Source organism: Bombina bombina, chromosome 2 (genome assembly GCF_027579735.1).
Source record: "Bombina bombina isolate aBomBom1 chromosome 2, aBomBom1.pri, whole genome shotgun sequence".
Classification (NCBI taxonomy): Eukaryota; Metazoa; Chordata; class Amphibia; order Anura; family Bombinatoridae; genus Bombina; species Bombina bombina.
Window position 1 is genome coordinate 1,103,243,302 of NC_069500.1, and position 27,980 is coordinate 1,103,271,281.

A 27,980-nucleotide genomic window follows, 5' to 3' on the forward strand; every position below is an offset into this window, starting at 1 on the left:
GATTGCTCAAACTAGCTCTGTAGAATATAGCAGTATATAGTATGAACTACCAGTTCAGGTAGGATTTGGGAGAACAATGTTTGTTTGTTTTTCTTTTTGTATCTACCTACACATAATTAAACACTTTATATTATTATCTTTTTCTTTTTTTTTTTGGGGTGGGGTTGCTGTTTAACAAATGTGTATATAAACATCCTTGTCTGACAACGTCTTTGATAAATAATCAATTGGAAAGTGATGTAATTGTTAACATATTATTGGAATTAATCAGGTGTTGTATTTGGATATGGAATGAATTAAAAATGTACAATTTGCTTTTGCAAGTGAGCTAAAAAAAAATTAAAAAAAATAATTAAATCCTTCAGATACTTAAAATGAAAATGTTTCGATTTAGTTTTATTTTTACTGAGGACAAAAATGACAAAAGAAATGTCAAGTGAGGATAGGGAAAGATACAAACCTTATCAAAGAGGGATGTCGTAGGGTAAGTAGCGGGTCTCTGGCTAGATGAATTGATTGATGAACCTATTGTGAAGTTTTTCCTGTATCTTCATCACATTACATAGCTCACTGACCTGTTGGTTTCCTTTGCAAGGACATATTTTAAATTACCAGAACTTTTTCTGTCAGCTGAGAAGCATGCTAGTTTTTAATTAGTAGAAATATGACATGATATATTCTGTAATTGCCAATTGCTCAGTAATTTTTTTGTATAAATACATATAAATTACTTCCAGTGGGCAGCGTATCAAGATGGCTCAAATTGTTGAGACTTGAGGAGATTTGTACTTTTCAAGTTTGTTCGCAGCCAGACCTTATTGCCATTCGCAACTCCCTTGACCACATTTTTGTCCGGGAACTATAGTGAATAGAGAGTGCATCATCTTCTCTTCACTGGAGTGTCTGTTTAAGATTTATTTTTTGACACAACGGAAGTGTCAGCCTTTTGATTGCTCCAATCTTTATTGTCCCCTTTGCACTTTAACATGGATTCTATAACTAAAGAATTTATGAAAGAGCTCTTGATGTCAATGATCTGATTGTCATCTACTGTACGCTTTATGAGATCATCTGCGCTGGTCAGAAGTCAGTTTGATTGCGTTCGTCTAGCACTGACCATAGCAGAGAGAATTTTGAAGATTACTAACCACCATCACTTACCTCTTCCCCGTGCTCTTTGTGGTTATGTGCCGGGCAGCCAGTTCTTCAATATGGCTGCGCTACAGCTCTGCGGCAAATTCTACCTTATAGCTATGCAACAACTCTGAGATGGCTCCTCCGAACCAGTAGGGGTACTCAATTTTAGCCATCTGTAATTTTAGAGGATCATGATATGATAAGGCTGGAGGGAATTGTACCTGAGAGTCTTCCTCCCTCCTTACATGGGTGGGAGCATTTGCATTTGGAACCGCAGTTTATGAAAGTCGTCCTTAAAAGTTGGGAGACACAATCGCTAAAACAAACTACAGACTGTGTTGTGTTTTCCCCAGTGTCATGATCCTTAAAGTGAATGTCAATTTTGTCTTATTTGAACCAATTTTAATATTGCTTTCCAGTTAATAAAGAAAACCGCCACTTTATTTTTAAAAAAAAAAGCAAAATAAAGGTTATATTTTCATTACTAAATTTGCTCCGTTTTAGGTAGCAGCTCCTCCCACCCGCATCTCCCGGATTTAATTCCCTGTAACATATACAGCAGTCCCACTCGCTGTATACATAGAGTCAATGCATGCTCCCGACTTTGCTATCCACAGCGCATGCGTTGTGTACTTACCCATGTACTTACTTACCAAGCGCTCTGAAAATTGCTGCTAAAATGACTAAGTCCCGTAAAAGTGTAATAGCCCATGCGCTAAATGTGAACGCGCGTGAGAGCTCTGTGTGACGACTGCTTCCAAATGCAGGCGCATTACTTACGCGTGACGTAGCCGAAAGGGGTTTGGTCCCCCCGTGGGTGATCATATTATTGGTTGACACAAGCGAGCCTACAATGTCAATCATTAATCCAAGATGGCGGGCGGAGGATTGAGATGACGATCGTAATGAAATAAAGCTCAAATAATAGGTAATTAGAAGTTTGCTGAAAAAATTATGAATTAAAGTGGCGGTATTTTAAGGTCAGTTTTTAAGCAGTGTTTAACATTGAGCTTGACTTTATATTCACTTTAATGTCTGGGGCAAAAAAAGTGACAACGTCCTTTCAAACGGCTTTGGTCCACTGACTTTCATGACTGCATAGGAACTAGAAAGGACAGAAATTGGCTATTTAGCCTTGTGGATACCTGAAATAACATTAATAGTCCTTTACTGGGTTCCTTTTCTTTTGGACATCTCGTTTTTAGATTGATTACTGACACCACTTGAAAGGCAGTAAATGCTTTACATAAGCATATGCAACACAATTAAAATATGTTAAATGTGTAGATTTGATTGCTTTACTGCTTACTTGAACATGACACTGCTCCTAGGCTTCTGTTCTGTTCATGATTTTTGTTCTGCATGTCATTATTTATGTTAGCTTGAGACCTCCTGATCACATATTTATCTTTTTGTTGTAACCACTCTGCATTGTACCAGTCATTAGATAGATGGGAAATGTTTCTGTTGCTCAGGTGCAGCTTTGCTAACGCTTCTTCTGTGTTGTAGTTTCTCAAATGTTATCAGGCAGTAAATACTTTCTTTGTATTTGCAGTTGTGTAATAGCACAATATCCTCTCTGAAGTAACCGGTTGGTTTTACACTGCACGTGCGATAGGGCTTCCAGATAAAGTTAGTAGTGATACTTATAAGGTGTTAGGCTATATGTTACACAAAGAATACTGTGCGGATCTCTTGCTCTACACTAGTTATAGCCTTACTATTCTCTTTGTATTGATAAATGAGCATATGCAACACAAGCTTTGTTTTATTCTTATCATTTGTCCGGTTGTACACTGATCAGACCCTTGATTTATTTTATTTTTTTATTTTATTTTATTTTTTAAAAAATTATTAGTTTTTTTTTTAAAAAAAAGGAGCTCAGACAACCATAAGAGTGGGAGTTGTACCCTCATCAGCGCTTCATGGTATATCAGCTGTAACTATGATGAGAGCAGATATCCTAAATATTCTCATCTGGGTTTTTTTGTGTCTGATGAAACAACATTTTTTTGTTTATTTATTATCTATAGCCAGTTGCAGACTGTATGAAGAACTTCTGTTATACAATCTGCATTTGGCTATAAATAATACATAAACCAAAAAAATTCAAATGAGTAGTAGATTTCTTTCTGACAAATTGTATTGTGTTTCTTCTATAAAGGTAAGACGAGTCCACGGATTCATCCTTTACTTGTGGGATATTATCCTCCTGCTAACAGGAAGTGGCAAAGAGCACCACAGCAGAGCTGTCTATATAGCTCCTCCCTTAGCTCCACCCCCAGTCATTCTCTTTGCCTACTTTAAGTACTAGGAAGGGTAAAGTGAAAGAGGTGATAAAATATTAGTTTTTAATTTCTTCAAGCAAGAGTTTATTTTAAATGGTACTGGTGTGTACTATTTACTCTCAGGCAGCAGATGGATGAATACTGTTGCCTGGAGGATGATGATCTTAGCATTTGTAACTAAGATCCATTGCTGTTCCCACAGAGGCTGAGGAGTACAGGAAACTTCAGTGTGAGGAACGGTTTCATGCTATGCAGCAATGAGGTATGTTCAGTCATATTTTTCTGGAGAGACTGTGTATTTCAGAAAGGCTGACATTATACCCAGGAGGGTAAGGGTAAGCAGTAATTCTAGAGCTATAAGAAGGGCATTGCTTAGCTTGCATATGGGGCCAATTACAAATATGGTTGACACTGAATTACAAATTTTTGGGTGCAAAGGTTTTTTGACTTGGGAGTGCTTTTTGTGGGCAATAACGTTTTGGGCAGCTTTATTAAGGACACACATGGCTTAACTTTTGGGTCTCAGAACCCACATGGCTAGTTATAACCGCTCTGGTGCGGTTCTGTAAGGCTATGGAGACATCGTGTGAGATGGACGGGGCCTATTTTCACGCCTCAGATGCGCAGTTAGTTTGAGCAGCAAGCTCTAACTCCTGAGGGCCCTGGTGTATGTTTTGAGCCAAATCGAAGCTTTTACCCCACATTTTCAATCCCTGAGGGCTGGTAGGGCCACAGCAGGGCTGTGGCAAGTGCTGAGAGGGTTTTTTCCGGATCTGGGCCTATTTTCGATCCGGTTTTCAAATTAAGGGGTTAATTGTTAAAAATTTTTGTTGTGCAATCTTAACTACCTATATTGTGTCTACATTCAAAATTTTGAAAAATTTGGTGCATGTTTAGGCTGTTTTGCAGAACGTGTATGCTTTTTTTCTTTTAAAGAAGCAGTACCGTTTTTTTAAGATTGTTATTTTTTTCACTAAATAAAGTTTTTTCATGCTTGTTTGTAGTCATTACTAGCCTGTTCAACATGTCTGACATTGAGGAAAGTCAATGTTCAATATGTTTAGAAGCCATTGTGGAACCTCCACTTAGAATGTGTCCCTCATGCACTGAAAGGTCAATAAATTGTAAAGAACATATTTTAGCTACTAAAAGTATGTCGCATATTTCCCCCTCCCCCCCCCCTTTTTTTTTTCTCTCTTCTCTTTCTCTCTCGCCCTTTCTTCCCCCATCTCCTCTACCTCTCCCCTACTATCCTCCCCCTCTCACCCCCCCTCTCTGGCCCCAAAGCTCCTTAGGTCCCTTCCCATACCTTCCCCTGCACCTATACAGCCATGAAAATAGGCACACTTAACGTAAGGGGTCTAAATTCCCCCACAAAACGGAGTCTTCTTCTCCGTTTCCTCTCGGCGCACCAGCTGGGAGTAGTTTTTCTTCAAGAAACCCACTGGATAGAGGATAGAGCAGCAATGTTTAAGCCTAGGGACTACCCTGTCTGTATATCCTCAACGTTCCATAAAAAAACAAGAGGGGTGTCAGTACTAGTCAGCAGACACCTTTCCTATGACCCTATCCACATAGATGTTGACCCAGTAGGGCGATATGTTATCGCCGTTGCCCGCATAAATAATGTTCTTTGTACCCTCGTAGCTTTGTATTCACCGAATATTAACCAAACCAGTTTTCTTCGGAAACTTCTACACAGGGTCGACAGGCTCAAACAGGGCCATGTGTTTATTGGGGGTGACTGCAACCTGGTCTGGGACCCAAGCAGAGACAGAAAATCGAAAAACAAAAATTCCTCCATGACAGGAGAGGAACATTATTCAAAACATTTCAGAAACCTAATTTCACAATACACCCTTCAAGATGTTTGGAGGGCTCTGCATCCTGATGATACCGACTACACTTTCTATTCGGCCTCATCACAGTCCTTTTCAAGATTAGACTACTTTTTCTGCTCTTCCCGGACTTTGGGAGAGATTACCAAAGCGTCCATTATGCCTTGCGTCTGGTCAGACCATGACGCGGTTATTCTGGAGGTCGCCTTTTCGCACTCGGGTGGCACTAGATGTTCCTGGAGATTGCAGGAGTATCTGCTCTCTGAACCCCAGATCCCTATTTGGGAGAGGGAAATAGAACATTTCCTGCTCACAAATGACAGGGAGGGCACTTCTTCTCTAACCTTATGGGCGTCACTTAAAGCCTATTTGAGAGGCCTGTTTATCCAGCAGACTGGTCAGGACAACAGATCTAGGGGAGCTTCGTTGGCCCAACTGTATAGTGACTATGCTAACCTAAGAGACCAGCTGAAGAAGGGAAGACCAAGTGCCCTAGTTTGTAGACTGCAAACAGTTAAAAAACAAATAGCACAATTGGAGCTACAAAAAGTCCAGCGAACCCTCTCTGTTCTTAAGCAGAAATACTACCACAAAGGCGATAAGGCCGACAGATTGCTGGCGCATAAGCTCAAGCAGAGATCCCTCCTAAATAAGATACCGTATATACGGAAGGGTGACCATAGAGTTTATGCCCCGAATGCCATAGGTGAGGCCTTTGCTCAATATTACAGCCAGCTCTATCAGATTGCAGATCAGGACCATTCTCATTACGCCCCTAAGTCGAGGATTATTGAATTCCTGGCGAATTTACAATTGTCGCATGTCCCCGAAAAATACATTGACTCCTTATCTGCGACTATCACCACGGCAGAAGTTTGCTCTACCATTAAGGGCCTCAAACTCCATAAATCCCCAGGGCCAGATGGATATGGCGCCCTCTTTTATAAGAGGTTCCTGACTCTTCTCGCCCCTCTTCTGACTAGAGTTTTCAATACGGCCGCAAGTTCGGGAGGTTTTCCCCAGGAATTTCTGGAGGCTTCTATTGTCACAATCCCTAAACCGGGAAAGGATATCACCCTCTGTGAAGGCTACCGACCAATTTCTCTCATAAACGGAGACGTGAAAATATTGGCGACAAGGCTTAACCGAGTCCTCCCTTACTTGATCCACCCGGATCAGGTGGGATTTACCCCTGGGCGCCAAGGTACAGATAACACTAGGAGACTTCTAAATATTTTCTCTGAAGTAGCATCACTCGAGATCCCATTGGTAACCCTATCTTTAGATGCTGAAAAGGCATTTGATAGGGTCCGATGGGATTACATGACAGAGGTGCTTCGGGCTTTCCACTTCCCCGATAAATTTATCTCTGCAGTCATGGCACTGTACACAAATCCAACGGCGAAGGTGAGAGGACTGGGGTTCGTCTCTAGACCTTTCAATATCAAAAATGGCACCAGACAGGGCTGCCCCCTGTCGCCATTACTTTTCACCCTGGTTGTCGAACCCTTAGCATGTCGGCTCAGGACCTCGCAGACTATTCATAGCTTGATACTCTATGACACCCCTCACTCATTGGCGCTCTTTGCCGATGATCTTACGGTGTTTCTCTCAGAGCCGGAAGATTCCCTCCCGGAATTATTTAAGCTCTTGGCAGAGTTCTCGGCAGTATCCTACTATAAACTAAATTACACCAAAACAGAGGCGTACGCTTTGGGGCTGACAGCCCGCAGGCTGGAACTTCTGAAAGAACGGTTCCCCTTTAAATGGTCCACAGATAGCTTGAGACACTTGGGAATAGAGCTATCCCACGATCTTAAAGTCACTATAAAGAAAAACTATGAACCCCTCCTGCAGGAGTTTAGAAGGACCACAGCAAACTGGAATGGGCTGGAGGTGTCCTGGACAGGCCGCATTGTTGCCCTAAAGATGATGCTGCTTCCTAAACTGACATACTTCTTTCGTTGCTTACCGGTAGCAGTTCCTACCTACTTACTCAATCACTTTCAGTCAGTTTTTACCAAGTTTATCTGGAGAGGCCACTCTCCCAGAATCTCCCTATCACAATTACAGAAGCCGAAAGAATGCGGAGGACTCTCTGTACCAAATGTATCCCTCTATTATAAAGGAGCCATGTTATCGCAGATTGCAGCCTGGGGAGTAAGGCCTAATACCTCACAGTGGTACCAGATCGAGCAGGCATCATTGCCTGCAGGGATTGAGCTGGCCGACCTGATTTGGATCCCCGACCACGCTGATGTTCTCAAAGGAATCTATAGCCCCATCATAAAAACATGCCTGAAAAGCTGGAGAGAACTTCGCTCACACAAATCGATAGCACCTCATCCTTCACCTATTCATTCTATGAAGGCCATGCTGCAATGCCTCCCTGATTCAAGACCTAGACGCTGGGAAAACCTAGAAATCAAGCAGATCTCTGACCTTTATAGAGGAGACCGCCTCATGTTACCGCCATCCAGCTTCCCAGTGGATGACTTCCCTAGGGATCTGCAATTTGAATACTTGAGAGTGACCTCTTTACTTCTCTCCTGGGGATTCCCCAAGGCGCGACCACGGACTCTCACACTTTGGGAGAGACGCTGGATGGCGGGCAGATCTTTCAAGGGCTCTCTGTCCTTTCACTATAAGCTTCTCTTAGACTCCCCCCATTTTGTCAAACCAGGGGCCGTGAAGGCCTGGGAGAGGGACTTAGGGGTGGTGCATCGGGATGTAGCCTGGCAACGAGCCTTCCGAGATGTAAAAATGGCAGTCCGCTGTTAAAATCTGTTTGAGCTATACATAAAATTAACCCTGCGCTGGCACTGGGTCCCAACTAGGTTGCATAGGGTGTTCCCCCTCAGGAGTGCAGATTGTTGGAGAGGGTGCGGGCAGAGGGGCACCCACCTCCATGTGTGGTGGGACTGCCCCAAATTGAGTGTTTTTTGGAATTCTGTCGCGGATTTGCTCCGCCAACTTCAGCTGTTGCAACAGTTGTCTGGAGAAGTTGCGCTCTTTCACCTAGGGCTCCACACACTCCAAAAACCCTCTAGAATCTTATGTATCATTATTTTGCTTTCGGCCAAACTAATCATAGCTAGACAATGGGCTAGGGACTCCCCTTTAACTCTGACTCCGGTCCTAGAAACAATAGACTATTTGCAAAGGATGGAAGAATACTCCCTGAGAGCGGAGGCACGATCTAATTTTTATTCCTCAGTCTGGTGCCAGTGGGATGAGTATCGGAGAACTAACTCATAGCTGGAAGGTAGTCGCTCTGACATTCAAGGCCATATACATTACCCCGGGGCGAATTAGTAGATCTCCCAACCTCATACAACAGTCCTCTACCCAAGGCCCCTTCTCTACTTCCCTCTCCCCCCCCTCCCACCCCTTTTTTCCCACACTTTACCTTCCCCCTCCCACCTCTCTCCTTTTTTTCTTTTTTTTTTTTTTTTTCTTTTTCCCTTACCTCTTCCTTTTCTCTTCACCTCTACCACACTTGATGGCTTATAGAGAGGCTCCTCGGACCCTGCAACCAGTAACACTCTCTATGTGTTTACATTAAATGCAAAATCACACATATCTCCCCTCCCCTTTTTTCTCTTTTTTTCTTCTCACTCTACGATTCCTGAATCTCATAACCAACATACCGCTGTGCTTTGGGAGGCAACTATTTTGCTTCTCTATGTACACTTGATAATTCTATATGTATACCCTGAAATGTATATTTGATTTCAAATAAGTTCTTATCCGTCTTGTGATGACTGTTAAGTTGTTTGCCCATTGCATTGCACATTGTGCCTTTTGACTTCCTCCTTATTTCCATGGAGGTCTTGGTCCCACTGATGGATCTGTTTTGCATAGAGGTCAATGCGAATTCAATAATAACAAAATGAGGTGTTCCAAAATGTTCACACATGTCAGCCTGTCGTATATTGTACTGTGTTTAATTTCTTACTATGTTAGCCCTGCTTGTACCTGTAACGCACTGTATGTCGACTGATGTGTATTGTTTCTGTTATTGTTTACCACCTCAATAAAAACAACCTTTACAAAATAAAAGTATGTCGCAGGATGATTCTCAGTCAGAAGAGAATCAGGTTTTGCCATCTAATTCTCCCCAAGTTTCACAGCCATTAACGCCCGCACAAGCGACGCCAAGTACTTCTAGTGCGTCTAATTCTTTCACCCTGCAAGATATAACCGCAGTTATGAATACTACCCTCACAGAGGTTTTATCTAAGCTGCCTGGGTTGCAGGGGAAGCGCAGTAGGTCTGGTGTGAGAACAAACGATGAGCCCTCTGACGCTTTATTAGCCATATCCGATGTACCCTCACAATGTTCTGAAGTGAGGGATTTGCTGGCTGAGGGAGAGATTTCTGATTCAGGAAATATGTTCCCTCAGACTGATTCAGATATGACGGCTTGTAAATTTAAATTAGAACACCTCCACTTATTGCTCAGGGAGGTTTTAGCGACTCTGGATGATTGTAACCCTATTGTAGTTCCATAGAAATTGTGTAAAATGGACAGATTCCTAGAGGTTCCTGCCTACACTGATGTTTTTCCGGTCCCTAAGAGGATTTCGGAAATTGTTACTAAGGAGTGGGATAGACCAGGTATTCCGTTCGCTCCCCCTCCTATTTTTAAGAAAATGTTTCCCATATCTGACGCCGTGCGGGACTCGTGGCAGACGGTCCCTAAGGTGGAGGGAGCTATTTCTACCCTGGCTAAGCGTACAAATATACCTATCGAGGACGGTTGTGCTTTCAAAGATCCTATGGATAAAAAATTAGAGGGTCTTCTGAAGAAATTATTTGTTCACCAAGGTTTTCTTCTCCAACCTATAGCGTGCATTGTTCCTGTAACTACTGCAGCGTCCTTTTGGTTCGAGGCTATGGAAGAGGCTCTTCAGGTTGAGACCCCATTAGATGATATTCTGGATAGAATTAGGGCTCTCAAGCTAGCTAATTCTTTCATTACAGATGCCGCTTTTCAATTGGCTAAATTAGCGGCGAAGAATTCAGGTTTTGCCATTTTAGAGCATTATGGCTTAAGTCCTGGTCTGCTGATGTGTCATCAAAAGCTAAGCTTTTAGCCATCCCTTTCAAGGGTAAGACCCTATTCGGGCCTGAACTGAAAGAGATCATTTCAGACATCACTGGAGGGAAAGGCCATGCCCTTCCTCAGGTTAAGACGAATAAGATGAGGAGCAAAGAAAATAATTTTCGTTCCTTTCGGAACTTCAAAGGTGGTCCCTCTACCTCTTCCCCTGTCACAAAGCAAAAGGGGAATTTTGCGCAGTCCAAGTCAGTATGGAGACCGAACCAGACTTGGAACAAGGGTAAACAGGCCAAGAAGCCCGCTGCTGCCACCAAGACAGCATGAAGGGGTAGCCCCCGATCCGGAATCGGATCTAGTAGGGGGCAGACTTTCTCTCTTCGCTCAGGCTTGGGCAAGAGACGTTCAGGACTCCTGGGCTTTAGAAATAGTAACCCAGGGGTATCTTCTGGATTTCAAAGATTCTCCCCCAAGGGGGAGATTCCATCTTTCTCAATTGTCTTTAAACCAGACAAAAAGAGAGGCGTTCTTACGCTGTGTAGAAGACCTATATACCATGGGAGTGATCTGCCCATTTCCAAAAACAGAACAGGGGCAAGGCTTCTACTCCAATCTGTTTGTCGTTCCCAAAAAGAGGGAACCTTCAGACCAATGCAACTTTGCATTCTCAAACAGTGGAATGGGGATTATGCAGATTTATCTCCTCAGATACATCTGGACCAAGAGACCAGAGACACTCTTCTTTGGTGGTTGTCACAGGATCATCTGTCCAAAGGAATGTGGGTCATAGTGACGACAGACGCCAGCCTATTGGGCTGGGGTGCAGTCTGGAATTCCCTGAAAGCACAGGGATTGTGGACTCAGGAGGAGGCTCTCCTCCCGTTAAATATTCTAGAACTGAGAGCGATATTCAACATGCTTCAGGCATGGCCTCAGCTGGCGTCGGACAGATTCATAAGATTCCAGTCTGACAATATCACGACTAGCATATATCAATCATCAGGGGGGAACAAAGAGTTCTCTAGCGATGATAGAGGTTACCAAAATAATTCAATGGGCAGAGACTCACTCTTGCTATCTATCAGCAATCTATATCCCAGAAGTGGAGAACTGGGAAACAAATTTTCTAAGTCGTCAGACTTTTCATCCGGGTGAGTGGGAACTCCATCCGGAGGTGTTTGCTCAATTGATTCAGCAATGGGGCACACCAGAATTGGATCTGATGGCGTCTCGTCAGAATGCTAAACTTCCTCGATACGGGTCCAGGCAGTACTGATAGATGCTCTAGCAGTACCCTGGTCGTTCAACCTGGCTTATTTGTTTCCACCATTTCCTCTCCTTCCTCATTTGATTGCCAGAATCAAACAGGAGAGAGCTTCTGTGATTTTGATAGCACCTGCGTGGCCACACAGGACTTGATATGCAGACCTGGTGGACATGTCATCTCTTCCACCATGGACTCTGCCACTGAGACAGGACCTTCTGATTCAAGGTCCGTTCCAGCATCCAAATCTAGTTTCTCTGCGACTGACTGCTTGGAGATTGAACGCTTGATCTTATCCAAGCGGGGGTTCTCCGAGTCGGTCATAGATACCTTGATTCAGGCTCGAAAGCCTGTCACCAGGAAAATTTATCATAAGATATGTAAATGATATGTAAGATATGTAAATATCTTTATTGGTGCAAATCCAAAAGCTACTCATGGAGTAAGATCAGGATTCCTAGGATTTTGTCTTTTCTCCAAGAAGGATTTTGAGAAGGGGCTATCAGCTAGTTCCTTAAAGGGACAGATATCTGCTTTATCAATTCTACTGCACAAACGTCTGGCAGATGTTCCAGACATTCAGTCGTTCTGTCAGGCTTTAGTTAGAATCAAGCCTGTGTTTAAACCTGTTGCTCCGCCATGGAGTTTGAATTTAGTTCTTAAGGTTCTTCAAGGGGTTCCGTTTGAACCTATGCATTCCATAGATATTAAGCTTCTATCTTGGAAAGTTCTATTTTTAGTTGCTATCTCTTCGGCTCGAAGAGTTTCTGAACTATCTGCTTTGCTATGTGACTCTTGCCTTATCTTGTTTTCCATGCTGATAAGGTGGTTTTGCGTACCAAACCTGGATTCCTTCCTAAGGTTGTTTCTAATAAGAATATTAATCAGGAAATTGTTGTTCCTTCTCTGTGTCCTAATCCTTCCTCTAACAAGGAGCGTCTATTGCACAACTAGGACGTGGTTCGTGCTTTAAAGTTTTATTTGCAAGCGACCAAAGATTTCCGTCAAACATCTTCTTTGTTTGTTGTCTATTCTGGAAAACGTAGAGGTCAAAAAGCTACGGCTACCTCTCTTACCTTTTGGCTGAAAAGCATAATCCGTTTGGCATATGAGACTGCTGGACAGCAGCCTCCTGAAAGAATTACAGCTCACTCTACTAGAGCGGTGGCTTCCACATGGGCTTTTAAAAATGATGCTTCTGTTGAACAGATTTGTAAGGCTGCGACTTGGTCTTCGCTTCATACCTTTTCCAAATTTTACAAATTTGATACCTTTGCTTCTTCGGAGGCTATTTTTGGGAGAAAAGTTCTTCAAGCAGTGGTGCCTTCTGTTTAACCATCTGTCTTGCCCCTCCCGTTCATCCGTGTCCTGTAGCTTTGGTATTGTATCCCACAAGTAAAGGATGAATCTGTGGACTCGTCTTACCTTTATAGAAGAAAACTAAATTTATGCTTACCTGATAAATTGATTTCTTCTATGGTAAGACGAGTCCACGGCCCGCCCTGTCATTTTAAGACAGATTATATTTTTTTGATTTACACTTCAGTCACCTCTGCACCTTGTAGTTTCTCCTTTTCCTTCCTGCATCTTCAGTCGAATAACTAGGGGGTGGGTCTAAGGGAGGAGCTATATAGACAGCTCTGCTGTGGTGCTCTTTGCCACTTCCTGTTAGCAGGAGGATAATATCCCACAAGTAAAGGATGAATCAGTGGACTCGTCTTACCATAGAAGAAATCAATTTATCAGGTAAGCATAAATTTAGTTTTTCCTTCCTACTACTTTATGTGACAGCCATCAACCAATTAGAAAATGTATATACGTTTATTTTGTGAACTCTTGCACATGCACAGTAGAAGCTGGTTCCTCAGTATGCAAATAAAAAGCTTGTGCACATTTAGATAAATTTTGTGAATTGTAAAGTTGTTTAAAATTCTATTCTCTATCTGATTAATAAAAGCTTAATTTCCATCTTAATATGAGGAGAGTCCACGGCTTCTTTCCATACTTGTGGGAAAGCAGAACCTGGTCACCAGGAGGAGGCAAAGACACCCCAGCCAAAGGTTTAAATACCTCCCCCACTCCCCTCATCCCCCAGTCATTCTTTGCCTTTTGTCACAGGAGGATAGCAGAGAAGTGTTGCAAGATTCAGATTAGTCTCTTATGGAGGGTAGTACTCTTCGGCATGGGACTGGAGTTTGAAGTAGTCTTATCAGTCTCTCAGTGAGAGCATTGACGATTGTTAGGGTCTGGAGGTGCAGGGAGAGTCTTTCTGCAAAACCATCCAGACTCGTATTAACAGCTCCTAAGCAATCAATGTTGACGAGTTTCACTGCCTGCTTCTATCACTCAAGTCCATGTCAGGTGTGATGCTACAAGACTGTCAAACTTGAGAGGCTGTGTGTCTGTTCTATGGCAGAGATTCCGGTAAGATCGTTTCCTTTAATCTCATATGATATCGGAAAAAGAAGACAGGGTCACAGTGTGACTCCTTTATCTGTATGGAATCTAGGGTTAATAGCTCCGGAAGGAGGTTATTGAACAGAGGGGATTTTTAGCTTGCTTTATTTTGTTTTATGCTGCGATATGTGTGAGATGAGGCTCAGGCTGATGTGGAACATTTAGGTTTTACTTTCGTTTTTAAGATAACTGTGTGGCCTGTTATTTTTGGTGCATTTCTCTCATGGAGCAGGGGCGGCCCTGCATGGCACTCCATGTGACCGGGTGTGTATCATTGACTTCCTCTTTCCTGACCATGCTGTTTACAGGAGAATAAGCAGTTTCTCTATGGGGCCTGGGTCATAGGAGGTTTTGAGTGCTGAGTATAAAGGTGCCATTTATCTTGTTCTATTGTCCTTCTTAAAAGCGCAAGCTATGGAGGACTCTGATGCGTTAGAGGGTACTCCCTCTTTTCCTAAATCTAATACCTGTTTTTTTTGTGAGGAGGCTACAGTATACCCGCCTGCTCAATTATGTTCCACATTCCTTGATAAGGTAGTTATATCTAAAAAGACAAAGATGTTTAGTACCACTGAGCCGTCCACCTCTGAGGGGTCTCCGTCCCGTGAGATGCGTTCCCTGCAACCATCTCCTACTACACATGCAGCCTCCCATTGCACTGCTAATCCTCCTTCGGGAGGGGCCCTCTTACCGCCAGAATTTTTTGAACAGTTACAATCGGCAGTGTCTGCGACCTTCAATGCTTTACCTCGCCCTGCTAAGTGCGAGCGAAAGGTCAAATATTGCTATCCTTCTCAGGGGCCATCTACCAATTTGTTGAATTTATCCGTTACTAGATTATCCACTGATGAAGACGCCTCTGATAGTTCAGAGGAGGCTCTTTCTGGGTGGGAATTTGCTCCTTCTAAACCTCCGGCTGCGGAGGAACCAGACTTTAGATTTAGGATAGAGCACTTACGCTTTCTGTTAAAGGAAGTGATGGCTACGTTAGAGGTTCCGGAACCTAAATTACAAGAGGAACCTTCTATTACTAAGCTTGACAAGGTTTGTGAGGATAGGGTGGTGCCACAGACTTTCCCGGTTCCCGTAAAGATGGCAAGTATTATTAAGAATGAATGGGAGAGACTTGGATCTTCTTTTTCCCCTTCTTCTTTTAAGAAATTGTTCCCCGTTCCAGACTCTCAATTAGAGTTCTGCTGGTCTGTACTTAAGGTGGATGGAGCTATCTCCACGCTTGCTAAGCGCACCACTATCCCGCTTGAAGATAGTAAGTTGTTTAAGGAGCGCATGAATAAGAAGCTAGAAACTCTATTAAGAAAAATGTTTCAGCACACGGGGTACTTGTTTCAGCCTGCAGCGGTAACCATCAGAGGGGGAAACAAGGAGCTCCCTAGCAATGAGGGAAGTATCTCGGATTCTGGAATGGGCGGAGGCCCACAACTGCTCGTTGTCAGAAATCTACATTACGGATGTAGACAACTGGGAAGCGGATTCCCTCAGCAGACAATCCTTTCATCCGGGGGAATGGTCTCTCAATCCCAAGGTGTTTGCGAGATTTGCAACAGATGGGGGACGTCGGAGATAGATCTCATTGCGTCCCGACTCATTCCAAGCTACCCAGGTATGGGTCGCGGTCCAGGGATCCACAGGCAGAGCTGATAGATGCATTAGCAGTGCCTTGGAGGTTCAAACTAGTTTACATTTTTCCACCGTTACCATTTCTACCTCAGATAGTGGCCCGCATCAAGCAGGAGCAAGCTTCGGCGATTTTAATTGCTCCATCGTGACCGCGAAATATGTGGTTTGCGGACCTGGTGGGGATGTCCTCATCTCCTCCATGGAGGTTACCTTGTCGCAGAGACCTGCTGGAACAGGGTCCATTTGTTCATCTAGATTCTCTGAGGCTGATTGCGTGGAGACTGAACACTTAGTCCTAGCCAAGCGAGGTTTTTCTGAGAGAGTGATTGATACTCTCATTCAAGCTAGAAAGCCGGTCACTCGTCGCATCTATCATAAGGTGTGGAGGACCTACTTATTCTGGTGTGAAGAGCGTGGATTCCCCTGGCATAAGGTCAGGGTGTCCAGGATTCTTTCCTTTCTCCAAGATGGTTTGGAGAAGGGACTTGCCGCTAGTTCCTTGAAGAGACAAATTTCGGTTCTGTGTTATTACACAAGAGGCTCGCTAAGCTTCCTGATATAGTCATTTGTTCAGGCTCTGTCTAGAATCAGACCTGTGTTTAGACATTCCGGTCCTCCTTGGAGTTTAAATTTGGTTCTTAAGGTTTTGCAGAGTGCTTCGTTTGAGCCCATGCATTCAGTTGACATTAAGTTACTTTCTTGGAAGGTTCTTTTTTTACTGGCTATTGCTTCAGCACACAGAGTCTCTGAGATGGCGGCCTTCCAATATGAGCCTCCTTACCTAGTTTTTCATGCTGTCAAGCCTGTCCTTCGCACTGGGTTGGGTTTTCTCCCTAAGGTTGTTTCTGATCGCAACATCAATCAGGAGATTGTGGTTCCTTCCTTGTGTCCTAATCCTCCTCCTTCAAAGGAGCGATTACTTTATAATCTGGATGTGGTTTGCGCGGCATTGTTTGTTGTCTATTCTGGGAAGCGCAGAAGGCTTCTTCCACTTCCCTATCCTTTTGGTTAAGGAGCATTATTCGCTTAGCATATGAAACAGCAGGACATAAGCCTCCTCAGAGGATTATGGCTCATTCAACTAGAGCTGTGGCTTCTTCTTGGGCCTTCAAGAATGAGGCCTCTATGGAGCAGATTTGTAGGGCGGCTGCCTGGTCCTCCTTACATACTTTTTCAAAGTTTTACAAATTTTACCTTTTTGCTTCGGCTGAAGCAGTTTTTGGGAGAAAGGTTTTGCAGGCTGTGGTGCCCTCAGAATAGGGTCCACCTCTCTTTTACCCTCCCGTTTTCATTCAGTGTCCTCTAGAGCTTGGGTATATTTTTCCCACAAGTAAGGAATGAAGCCGTGGACTCTTCTCATATTAAGACGGAAAACATAAATTATGCTTACCTGATAATTTCCTTTCCATCTGTATGAGGAGAGTCCAAGGCCCCCGCCCGTTTTCTCAGTTGCGCGGACCAAATGTTTTTGTTCTTCTGGCACCATTTATACCCTAAAATTTCTCCTACTTTTCCTTGTTCCCTTTGCAGAATGACTGGGGGATGAGGGGAGTGGGTGAGGTATTTAAGCCTTTGGCTGGGGTGTCTTTGCCTCCTCCTGTTGGCCAGGTTCTGTATTCCCACAAGTAAGGAATGAAGCCATGCACTCTCCTCATACAGATGGAAAAGAAATTTATCAGGTAAGCATAATTTATGTTTTTGTCTTTAGTGCCATGTGTGTTGTCCTTTCAAGTTCAATTGAACTAGTCTTTTGAAGGGCCTGTGAATCAGACATTATGTGCTTGAACTATACCCAGTCCTTGTGCACTTAAAGTTGCTGTACTTTTTTTTAATGGCCCTCATCATGTATACTATTATTAGATTAAGTTCTATGTAAAAAAAATTATACGTAAATCAAATTATATTTTTTACAGAATGATAAAGAAATTATGAGGACCTAATTGGTAGTTTAGTCTATAGTGCAATTTTATCCTACACAGCAATTAATTTATTTAATAACAGAAAACAGCCAAAATGGGCTGAAGCAATAGTGCCCTGCTGCAGAAAGACTTTGTGGAGATCTTGCTCAAATAATATTTTTATTATTATTTTCCTGTTTTCCATATTATCTTTAGATACCTCTAAAATTAGTCATTTGTATGAAACACCATGTTTTTTAGAAAGCCTTGAAATAGTTAAATATGTCTTTGGGTGTTGGGGGGGGAGCAGGTAACAATGCAAGGGAAAATTTATAATTTAATTTTTTTAACATAAATTGATCTACTGATCTCCCTGTATTTTGGTGTTTGTATATTTAATTTCCTTACTGCCTAGTATAATGTTTCTCAACTCCAGTCCTCAAGTGCCCCTAACAGGCCAGATTTTCACACTAGCCTAACTATATCACAGGTGAAATTATCATCTGATCAGTAACCCTCATGATTAACCTGCTCTTACCCATCAGCTGGTTATTTCTAGTACAGACACCATGAAAATCTGACCAGTTAGTCACTTGAGGACTGGAGTTGAGAGATGCTTGAAAGTTACTGTTATGAGAAACATTTTTTGGTAATATATTTTGATTTTTAAATGAATAACCCTGCAGTTTAAAATGATGTCATCATATTGTGTGTGTTTATATTACATATAGCAACAAGTAAGATAAAACCAACTAACAAGCACAAAACAATGAAGTATGTACCTGTTGGCATATAATGAAGGGACAAGTCCTCAAAATGTGCAATGGAGTATGGTTGTTTACTTAAAGGGACATGAAACCCAAAAAAATTCTTTCACGATTCAGATAGAGAATACCATTTTAAACAACTTTCTAATTAACTTCTATTATCTAATTTTGTTTCATTCTCTTGGTATGCTTTGTTGAATGAACAGCCACCAATGCAGCCACCAATCAGCAGCTAGAACCTAGGTTATTTGCTGCTCCTGAGCTTGCCAAGATAAATCTTTCAGCAAAGGATAACAAGAGAAGGAAGCAAATTAAATAATAGAAGTAAATTGGAAAGTTGTTCAACCCTTTCAGTGCTAACGACGGCTCTGAGCCGTCACAGAGTTTCCCACTCAGGTGCTAACCACTGCTCAGAGCCGTCGCTAGCACTCTCCCATCTTGAGGGAGATCTGGGGGCTCCCATCTGCTCCTACCCCGTCAATCAGGCCTGTATAGTTACAGGCATCGCCGGGGCTTCACATTTTGCAGGGTGACATCACGCGCAATGACATGATGACGTCACCGTGCAACTTTATTTTTAAAAATAACAATGACAAGTATAGGGAAAGGGGACATGCTGCTTAGAAGCCTGTATATCAGGCATCAAAGCAGCTACAGACCCCCAAGACCCACCGTTGGAAAGGTAATCGCTTAACCTTTCCAACGTCTTGGGGATCTGAAAGAAAAAAAAACAAACTTAAATCAGCTTAGCACCCCAGGTGGCAAAGTGCTTAGCACTCAAAGGGTTAAAATTGTAATTCTCTATCTAAATCACAAAATACATTTTTCGGGTTTCATGTCCCTTTAACATATATTTGATTTCCTTTGGCTCAAAGAGCAAGTATCTACTTTTTAAATTTATTTTGTAAACTCCATTGTTTGTTTGATATGTATTCACTTGGCTAATAAGGGGATTTTTATGTTACTCGTTATTTTTGTTGATTCATAATCCTTAATACATATTGTCTTTTTAAATATTTTTTCTTTTATTATGAGAGAGAGCTACAGTGATTTTATAGTTTGGGTTTGGACATCTCTTTTGCTTAGATTATTTTCAATATTAAAATGGTGTTTTTCAGGTCTATATTATACATGCTTATGTGGTTTTCTACACTTGTTACATTTTATGGGTGGGTAGACAAAGCATTACTCAGTGTCAACTTGTGGATAATATTTCTGTCAAAATATCAATCATATAAAATGAGAAATAGTAGTGTTGAGGAGTAGTCTTTTCTTGTTTTAGTCACATTAAGCTTGTACAACAAATATAAGCATAGAAGGTCTCAGTGTTGACTTGTAGCCACTCCTTTTTAACTGCCACAGGGCCTGAAACAAATTGCTGAGGTACTGGGATTATACATAAGGCAACCAGAATAAATGAGACTTTTATAAGACCTGAGCTGAGAGGCTTAAGCAAGTATAGCATTAAAGAAGATGCTAGACTAAACCATCAGTAAACATTTGTTTCCATATTTGTATCGTAATATAATAATATAATTTGTATTACGAAATAACAATGTGCACTAATAAATGTTTTAAATGTGTGCACGAGCAGATTGTAACAAATTAGTGTCTTTATCTTTCTCTGGATTACTGTAACACAACCAAAATGCCCAGGGACTCCAGTTTATCATTACTGCTTTAGATTTCAATTGCTTATTTTACCCCAGGTGCCATCCCACCTTGATTAAAGGGACACTGAACCCACATTTTTTTCTTTTGTGATTCAGATAGAGCATGCAATTTTAAGCAACTTTCTAATTTACTCCTATTAGCAATTTTTCTTTGTTCTCTTGCTATCTTTATTTGAAAATGAAGGCATCTAGGTTTTTTGTTTGTTTGAGTACTCTGGACAGCACTTTTTTATTGGTGGATGAATTTATCCACCAATCAGCAAGGACAACCCAGGTTGTTCACCAAAAATGGGCCGGCATCTAAACTTACATTCTTGCAGTTCAAATAAAGATTCCAAGAGAATGAAGAAAATTTGATAATAGGAGTAAATTAGAAAGTTGCTTAAAATGTCATGCTCTGTCTGAATCACAAAAGAAAAAATTTGGGTACAGTGTCCCTTTAAAGTATCTGCAAAGCTAGTGCAGTGAATTGAGTTTCTTTCATTGATTGTGTAATTTTGATATATTTTTTTATCAGTATATGCTTCCATATCTGTTTGTAAAATATGTATCTATAAGTATAAAATACAATCCTTCTCTGGTCTTACGATAACATACAATTATCTCCTATTCCACAGAGTTGTACATCTTATGCACATTTTGTTAACTCTTAAATATAACTAATTTATTCATTCTTAATGTATTTTTACAGGTTCCTTCTCCACAGCTAGGTCTCCAGTAGTATTACCTAGCAGTACTGCAGCTAGTAGATTGGCTGGTCAAGGAAGTGATTTTATTGCTCCTTCAGGTATTCGTGATGCAAAAACTGGATAACACCCAGGGAAATGCTGGCGTTACACTAACCTCTTTCTTTGTTTCTTTTAAAATCCTTGATTTCTGCTGAGATATGGGAGCATGTATTCTTATTGCCCTGCAAAAATTAATTCTGTTCCAAAATCAATTAACCTAAATAAGTGATAACCTTTGCTTTGTCCTTGCTTTCTTCAGATATATGTCTATCAAAGGAACATCAACCTCACCTTTTTATCACAATAGTATTTTATAAACATTTTAAAATGTGCTGACAAATTCTATTTTAAATTGCTGCTATTGTTTGAGGAGCAGCTAGATAATCAATATACTATGTGTTGCTGGGAAGCACAAGCCTTTTGCATGATGACATACATAGTATAGAAGAACCAAACCAAAATGGGGTGTCCTTGAAATGGTTTCGAAGACATTTGTTTCTTTAGCTTTTAGAAAGTAATGTAGCTGCTTTCTTTTATTTTACAAACTAACACACAAAAGCACTGTAAACCCACCATGGTGATGTTCTTTTGAACATAAAGGTATTGATTAAAGCTGCTGATTACTCTTTCTTTTTACTATCTAAACAATGCTGATAACTTTCTTTTTTCTACTATACATTTAGCTTTGCTACACTGAAATGTTATTTTCCTTAAAATTTTATAAAAGTTGTCATATTTTAATAACCATACTATAATGAATTCAGTTGGTCAACATCCAATGCAGCAAATATTTAGACCATTAGGGATGTGTGTTCATGTAAGGTGGAGCTAAATTCAGAATAATCTCATGCACTGCAATGCAAATGTGCACTCTCTTATAGATAGATAGATAGATAGATAGATAGATAGATAGATAGATAGATAGATAGATATAGCAAGCAAAAGGAAATATATACTGTACTAGTTTATGGGTATAAAACGGCTTCCATCTCTAGTCCATGCAGCTCCACCTATGTGAATTAAACCATCCAACAGTTAACATTAAGGTTAACGGGAACAGAAAATAGGAGGAGAGGGGGATTGCCCCAAACGAGAGAGAGAAGAGCTACTACGGTATAGTATATCCTTAAATGTGAATGATAGATGAAGAACAAGAAAAATTGGTACTCAAAAGTATGAGGTGTATTACAAGCTCCAGGAGGGGATATAACTTTGCTGTGTATCCAAGCCTAAATATCTACTATATCCAAATAAACAAAAAAAAAATATTCCTTAGATTAAAGAAACGGAAAAGGTTAATCTTCCTGAACCAACTTTTATAAAATAACAAACTAAAAATATTCCAAAACAAAATTCTGGCTCCTACGTATGCAGTATACCAGAAGTAGGGCTGTGTGATATGGGAAAAAAATAATATTGTGATTTTGGCCATGAAATATTGCAATTTTCGATTTTAATTGCAATTTTTAAAAAATAACTGTTAAACATACATTTCTCAATAAAGGAGGCATTAAACTGTACAGAATCTTAAAGTACGTATTTCTCATTGTTCAATATAGGCTGAGAGCATTAAAATACAAACAACAAAATGGATACTGCCTGACCACTGCCACACCAAGGCCTGTTGCTGCAACTCAACACAATTAACTCCATACACTCTGTCATCCACAAGGCCACACACACACAAACCCTACACTCTCATCCCACACAGACATCCCCATACACACTTCTATCCCACACAGCTGCACACAATTGTATGGTTATGGGTCCCCTTTACCCTGCCTCCAGTCATGCTCCACCCACCCACTACTTGCTTCAGCCAGGTGTGTGTCTCCATTATACCAGATATGCCCAAGTAAGATCTCAAATCAAATAGATGGCCTATGCAGCCTCATTATGTCAGCTGTATGATGAGATCAGCTGTTTGCCCTTTTATTTCAGGTACACACAGATACACATGAGACTTAATATGTGGTCCCTGCAGCCTCTTTTTAGCCAATTATATGCTAGAGTGACATCACTGATCAGATACATTGCTCCAGCAAACTCCCAATATGTTAGGGAAATGGCTTTGCACTGAAAGGGTTTATTAATTGGCCAAAAATGTAATGTGCATTAACTGTTTATTTTTCTTGGTTTTAAAGTAATTTACTCTCTGCATGTTTTACTGTGTAATTGAGAGTATCCTGCAGTATCCCAAACGCTCAACCTGCAACATTCTTCTCAGTGATTGTTTGATCATTGCAGAAGCTCATTAAAATCTGTCTCCTTAGTTGGTGGCAGAAAAAAAACTGTAACTTTTCAATTTTTTGAATGGTTTTCAGTTTTGAGCTTTATGGCCCATTAAATTACTTAAAAGTTTGAAAGTTTTTGCTCTTCATATTGAAATCTGAAACTATGATCCTCGCAGGATTTATTTATATTAGTATTTGCACAGAAAAACTGATAAAATGTAGAGTATGTCTTAGCGACTTGGATGGTATCTAAGATGAGCCCGCATACAGCAAAATAATTATCCAACTATTGTTAAATTAGCATTAACCCCATGGATGTTAAAGGGCTTTACAACATTGTTGCACAGTGTGCTGATGCCTACTCCACTCACTCCATTCACTGTCATGGTCATGCATGTGATGGAGTGTCAACCAAGGGGTTAAACCCTCCTCACTCCTGATTTTTATTGCCTGTTGGCATTCTTTATCTGCTTTCATGTCTGAATAGTTCTGGTTACCTCTCTTGCAGCAGGCATGAAAACAGAAAAAGAACATTGTCTCAGGCAGTAAAAGAAGAAGATGTCTCACTGTTTTGTTTTGTTTTCCAGCAGAGGCTAGGTCAGGTCAAACAATAAAAAACCTCTACTTCTTTCTTCTCTTAACAGCAGACCACTCTCCTTCTCTGATAGCCTTTAGCCTTCACTTGTGTTCCTTTCCTGCTCATGCTGCCATCAGCTAAGGGAGAAACTATTTTGTCTAGGATGTGGGAGGGGGGGAGTCATTATGCTTAAAAAAGACTTACATCTTGTATAGTGTAAAAAGTTAAACTGGTGGAGGCAGCCACTCATAAATTAAGTTAAAAATATAATTATTCTTTTTTCTGGTTCCACAATTAGAGAACTATGGTAAGCAATAAGCATGCTTCCCTCACCCTCCTCCCCTCAGCTTATTTTTTACTTTGTGGCCACGCAGCACAAAAACATCTTCATATTACAATCTGGTCTCACATAAAACAGATTGTTGTAATGGGGTTTATGCTGTGCCCTCATGTTACAGATTGTCATCACCCTTTACATACCCAGTTATCACACACTCTGAGCATTTTACTCCCTCTGAGCCTTCCACATACTTCCCCTGCGTTGTCTGAAGTTCCTTATAACACCTGGTGTTGGCTGTCACTGCACTAACTTCTCTAGCCATGCTGCTGAGCGGCATTATTCTATTACAGTCTTCCCGCCCACTTAGTTATGTCACACCCTTGATGCCATGTTTAAAGGTAACTGCAACATTTAAAATGCAGGATTTTTTTGTTGAAAAAAATTGCATACCCTGACGGTTTCATATTGCGGCCCTATCCAGGAGATAAAAACACAGGAATGGCATGCATAGCCAACAGTCTTATTGCCCAGGTAGTAACGGATCCAAAAAGGACAGTACCTTCATTTCATTCCTCCCTACAGCACCTGCTTTATCTATGTCCAAGAGGGCAGGTCTTTTACTCGTTCTTGAGAGAGAGTTTTAATTTCTTTATTTTTTTTGAGACTTTAATTTTCTTTGCAAAATTTATAAGCTCATTGAAATGAGGAACATTTATGGGTCTCCAAAGGATGGGACTTACCCATAAAAATGGAGAATGTACTTCTGTAGTAGTGACGCTTGGGAGTTATAAAACATAAATTATGCTTACCAGATAATTTCCTTTCCTTTTGTATGAGGAGAGTCCACGGCTTAATTCCTTGTGGGAAATACAGAACCTGGCCACCAGGAGGAGGCAAATACACCCCAGCCAAAGGCTTAAATACCTCCCCCACTTCCCTCATATCCCAGTCATTCTGCCAAGGAAACAAGGAACAATAGGAGAAATATCAGAGAGTAAAAGTGCCAGAAGAACAAAATTTAGGTCTGCCCTTCGGAGAATACGGGCGGGGGCCGTGGACTCTTCTCATACAGAAGGAAAGGAAATTATCTGGTAAGCATAATTTTTTTCTTTCTTAATATGAGGAGAGTCCACGGCTTCATTCCTTACTGGGAAACGTATACCCAAGCTCCAAAGGACACTGAATGAACGGGAGTTCAAAAAAGGAGGCAGATCCTATTCTGAGGGCACCACAGCCTGCAAAACCTTTCTTCCAAAAACTGCTTCAGCCGAAGCAAAAACGTTGAACTTGTAAAATTTAGAAAAGGTATGTAAGGAGGACCAGGTAGCCGCCCTACAAATCTGATCCATAGAGGCCTAATTCTTGAAAGCCCAAGAGGAAGCCACTGCTCTAGTTGAATGAGCCTTAATCCTCTGAGGAGGCTTATGTCCCGCTGTCTCATAAGCTAAGCTAATAATTCTCCTCAACCAAAAAGATAAGGAAGTGGACGAGGCCTTCTACCCCCTACGCGTCACAGAATAGACAAGAAACAAAGAAGTCTATCTAAACTCCTTTGTTGCCTGAAGATAGAACTTCAAGGATCGAACCACATCCAAATTATGAAGTAAGCATTCCTTCGAGCAAGAAGGATTAGGACACAAGGAAGGAACCACAATCTCCTGATTGATGTTGCGATCTGTAACGACCTTAGGAAGAAAACCTAACCCAGTACGAAGAACAGCCTTATCAGCATGAATTACTAGGTAAGGAGGCTCACATTACAAGGCAGCCATTTCAGAGACTGTGTGCTCCGAAGCAATTGCCAGTAGAAAAAGAACCTTCCAAGACAGTAATTTAATGTCAACTACATGCATAGGCTCAAACGGAGCCTTCTGCAAAACTTTAAGAACAAGATTTAAACTCCAAGAAGGAGCGCTAGATCTTAACACAGGCCTGATTATAGCCAGAGCCTGAACAAAAGACTGAACATCTGGAAGCTCAGCGAGCCTCTTGTGCAGTAAATCAGGGCCGAAATCTGTCCCTTAAGGGAGCCAGCAGAAAGGCCCTTCTCCAGACTATCCTGCAGAATCCACCAGAATAAGTAGGTCCTCCACACCTTTAGATAGATGCGAAGAGTATCAATAACTATCTCAAAGAAACCTCTCTTGGCTAGTTCTAATCGTTCAATCTCCATGCAGTCAGCCTCAGAGAATCTAGATTTTGATGAACAAAGGGACCTTGTTCCAGCAGATTCCAGCAACAAGGTAACTTCCATGGAGGAGATGACGACATCCCCACTAGATCCGCGAACAACATCCTTTGCAGCCACGATGGAGCAATCAGTATCATTGATGCTCGCTCCTGCTTGATGCGGGCCACTACTCGAGGAAGGAGAGGTAATGGCGGAAAAAGGTATATTAGACTCAACCTCCACGGCACCACTAATGCATCTATTAGCTCCACCTGAGGATCCCTGGATCCTGACCCATACCTGGGTAGCTTGGTATTGAGACGGGACGCCATGAGATCTATCTCCGGAGTCCCCCACCTGTTGCATATCTCCGCAAACACCTTGGGATGAAGAGACCATTCCCCCGGATGAAAGGATTGTCTGCTGAGAAAATCCCCTTCTCAGATGTCCACATCCAGACTGTGGATCGCTTACAGCGAACAGTTGTGGGCCTCCGCTCACTCATGAATCCGAGATACCTCCCTCATTGTTAGGGAGCTCCTCGTTCCTCCCTGGTGGTTGATGTAAGCCACCAAGGTGATATTGTCTGATTGGAATCTGAAAAGGATGTCCCTCGGGACAGGTGATCTGGATAGAGCCACCAAGAGATTCTCTCGACTGGTTGTCCAGAGAGATCTGTTGAGACAGATCCGAATGATTGCCATTCCAGTTTCTCAGCATGCACAGCTGTTACGGTCTGAGACGGAACCTATCAAAGGGAATTATGTCTGCTGGACACCATGAGACCAATCACCTCCATACACTGCACCACAAAGGGCCTTGAGGAGGTCCGGAGGACAAGGAATGCTGAAGCCAGCTTGCAGTGTCTCTGGTCTGAAAGAAATATTCTCATGACTAGTGAGTATTATAGTGCCCAGGAATTCCATCCTGGTGCTTGGAATAAGAGAGCTCTTTTCTAAGTTTATCTTCCATCCATGAGATCGAAGAAGAGAGAGAAGAGATTCTGAATGTTATTCCGCTAGACAAAAGGATGGTGCTTGTACCAGAATATCATCCAAGTAAGGTGCTACTGCAATGCCCTGGGTTCTGGCCACGGCTAAGAGAGCCCCCAGAACCTTTGTGAAAATTCTTGGGGCAGTAGCTAGGCCAAACGGAGGAGCAATAAACTGGAAGTGCTGGTCCAGGAAGGCAAACCTTAGGAACAGAAAGTGTTCCCTGTGTATTGGGATATGAAGGTAAGCATCCTTCAGATCTATAGTGGTCATGAACTGTCCCTTCTGGAATAAGGGAAGGGATAGACCTTATAGTTTCCATCTTGAATGAGGGGACGTTCAGAAACTTGTTTAAGCACTTTAGGTCCAAAATCTGGCGGAAAGTTCCCTCCTTCTTTGGGTCTACAAAAATGTTTGAGTAGTATCCCAAAGCCTCGTTCCTCTATGGGAACCAGGACAATGACTCCTAAGGAGGACAGATCCCGAACGTACCCCAGAAAGCCATCCCTCTTCTCTGGTTTTGATGACAGATTTGAGAGAAGGTATCTGCCCTTGGGTGAAAGAGACTTGAACCCAATTCTGTAACCCTGAGCAATGACCTAAGTCTTTGGTTGCTTGTTCTTACCGAAGGATTGCTGGCGCTGGGATTTATCAGAACAAAAATTATTAGATTGTCCTTTAGATCTGTTCTTTTTATCTTACGGTAGGAAGACACCCTTGCCCCCTGTAACCATGGAAATAATGGAGTCCAGGCCTGGACCAAACACAATCTTACCTTTGAATGGAAGGGAAAGGAGTCTGGACTTGGAAGTCAAGTTCGCAGACCAGGACTTAAGCCACAGAGCCCGGTGGGCCTGAACAGAAAACCCAGCAGTTTTAGCATTTAAACGAATAATTTGCATATTCGCATAACAAAATCAAGAATAATATCGAGGGTACTTCCACCTCGATCAATTCCAATAATGAGTCATAACAGT

General features: G+C 41.8%; 1 protein-coding gene across 2 annotated transcripts in view; it reads left to right on the top strand.

The window, feature by feature from the left end:
* ARFIP1 (ADP ribosylation factor interacting protein 1) overlaps nt 1-27,980 on the top strand; it is a 501,751-nt gene that overhangs the window by 257,122 nt on the left and 216,649 nt on the right. For both annotated transcript variants that reach the window (XM_053703747.1, XM_053703746.1), the window contains exon 4: nt 20,714-20,809. In XM_053703747.1, the coding sequence (XP_053559722.1) occupies nt 20,714-20,809 (96 nt within the window). The remainder of the gene's footprint in view (nt 1-20,713; nt 20,810-27,980) is intronic.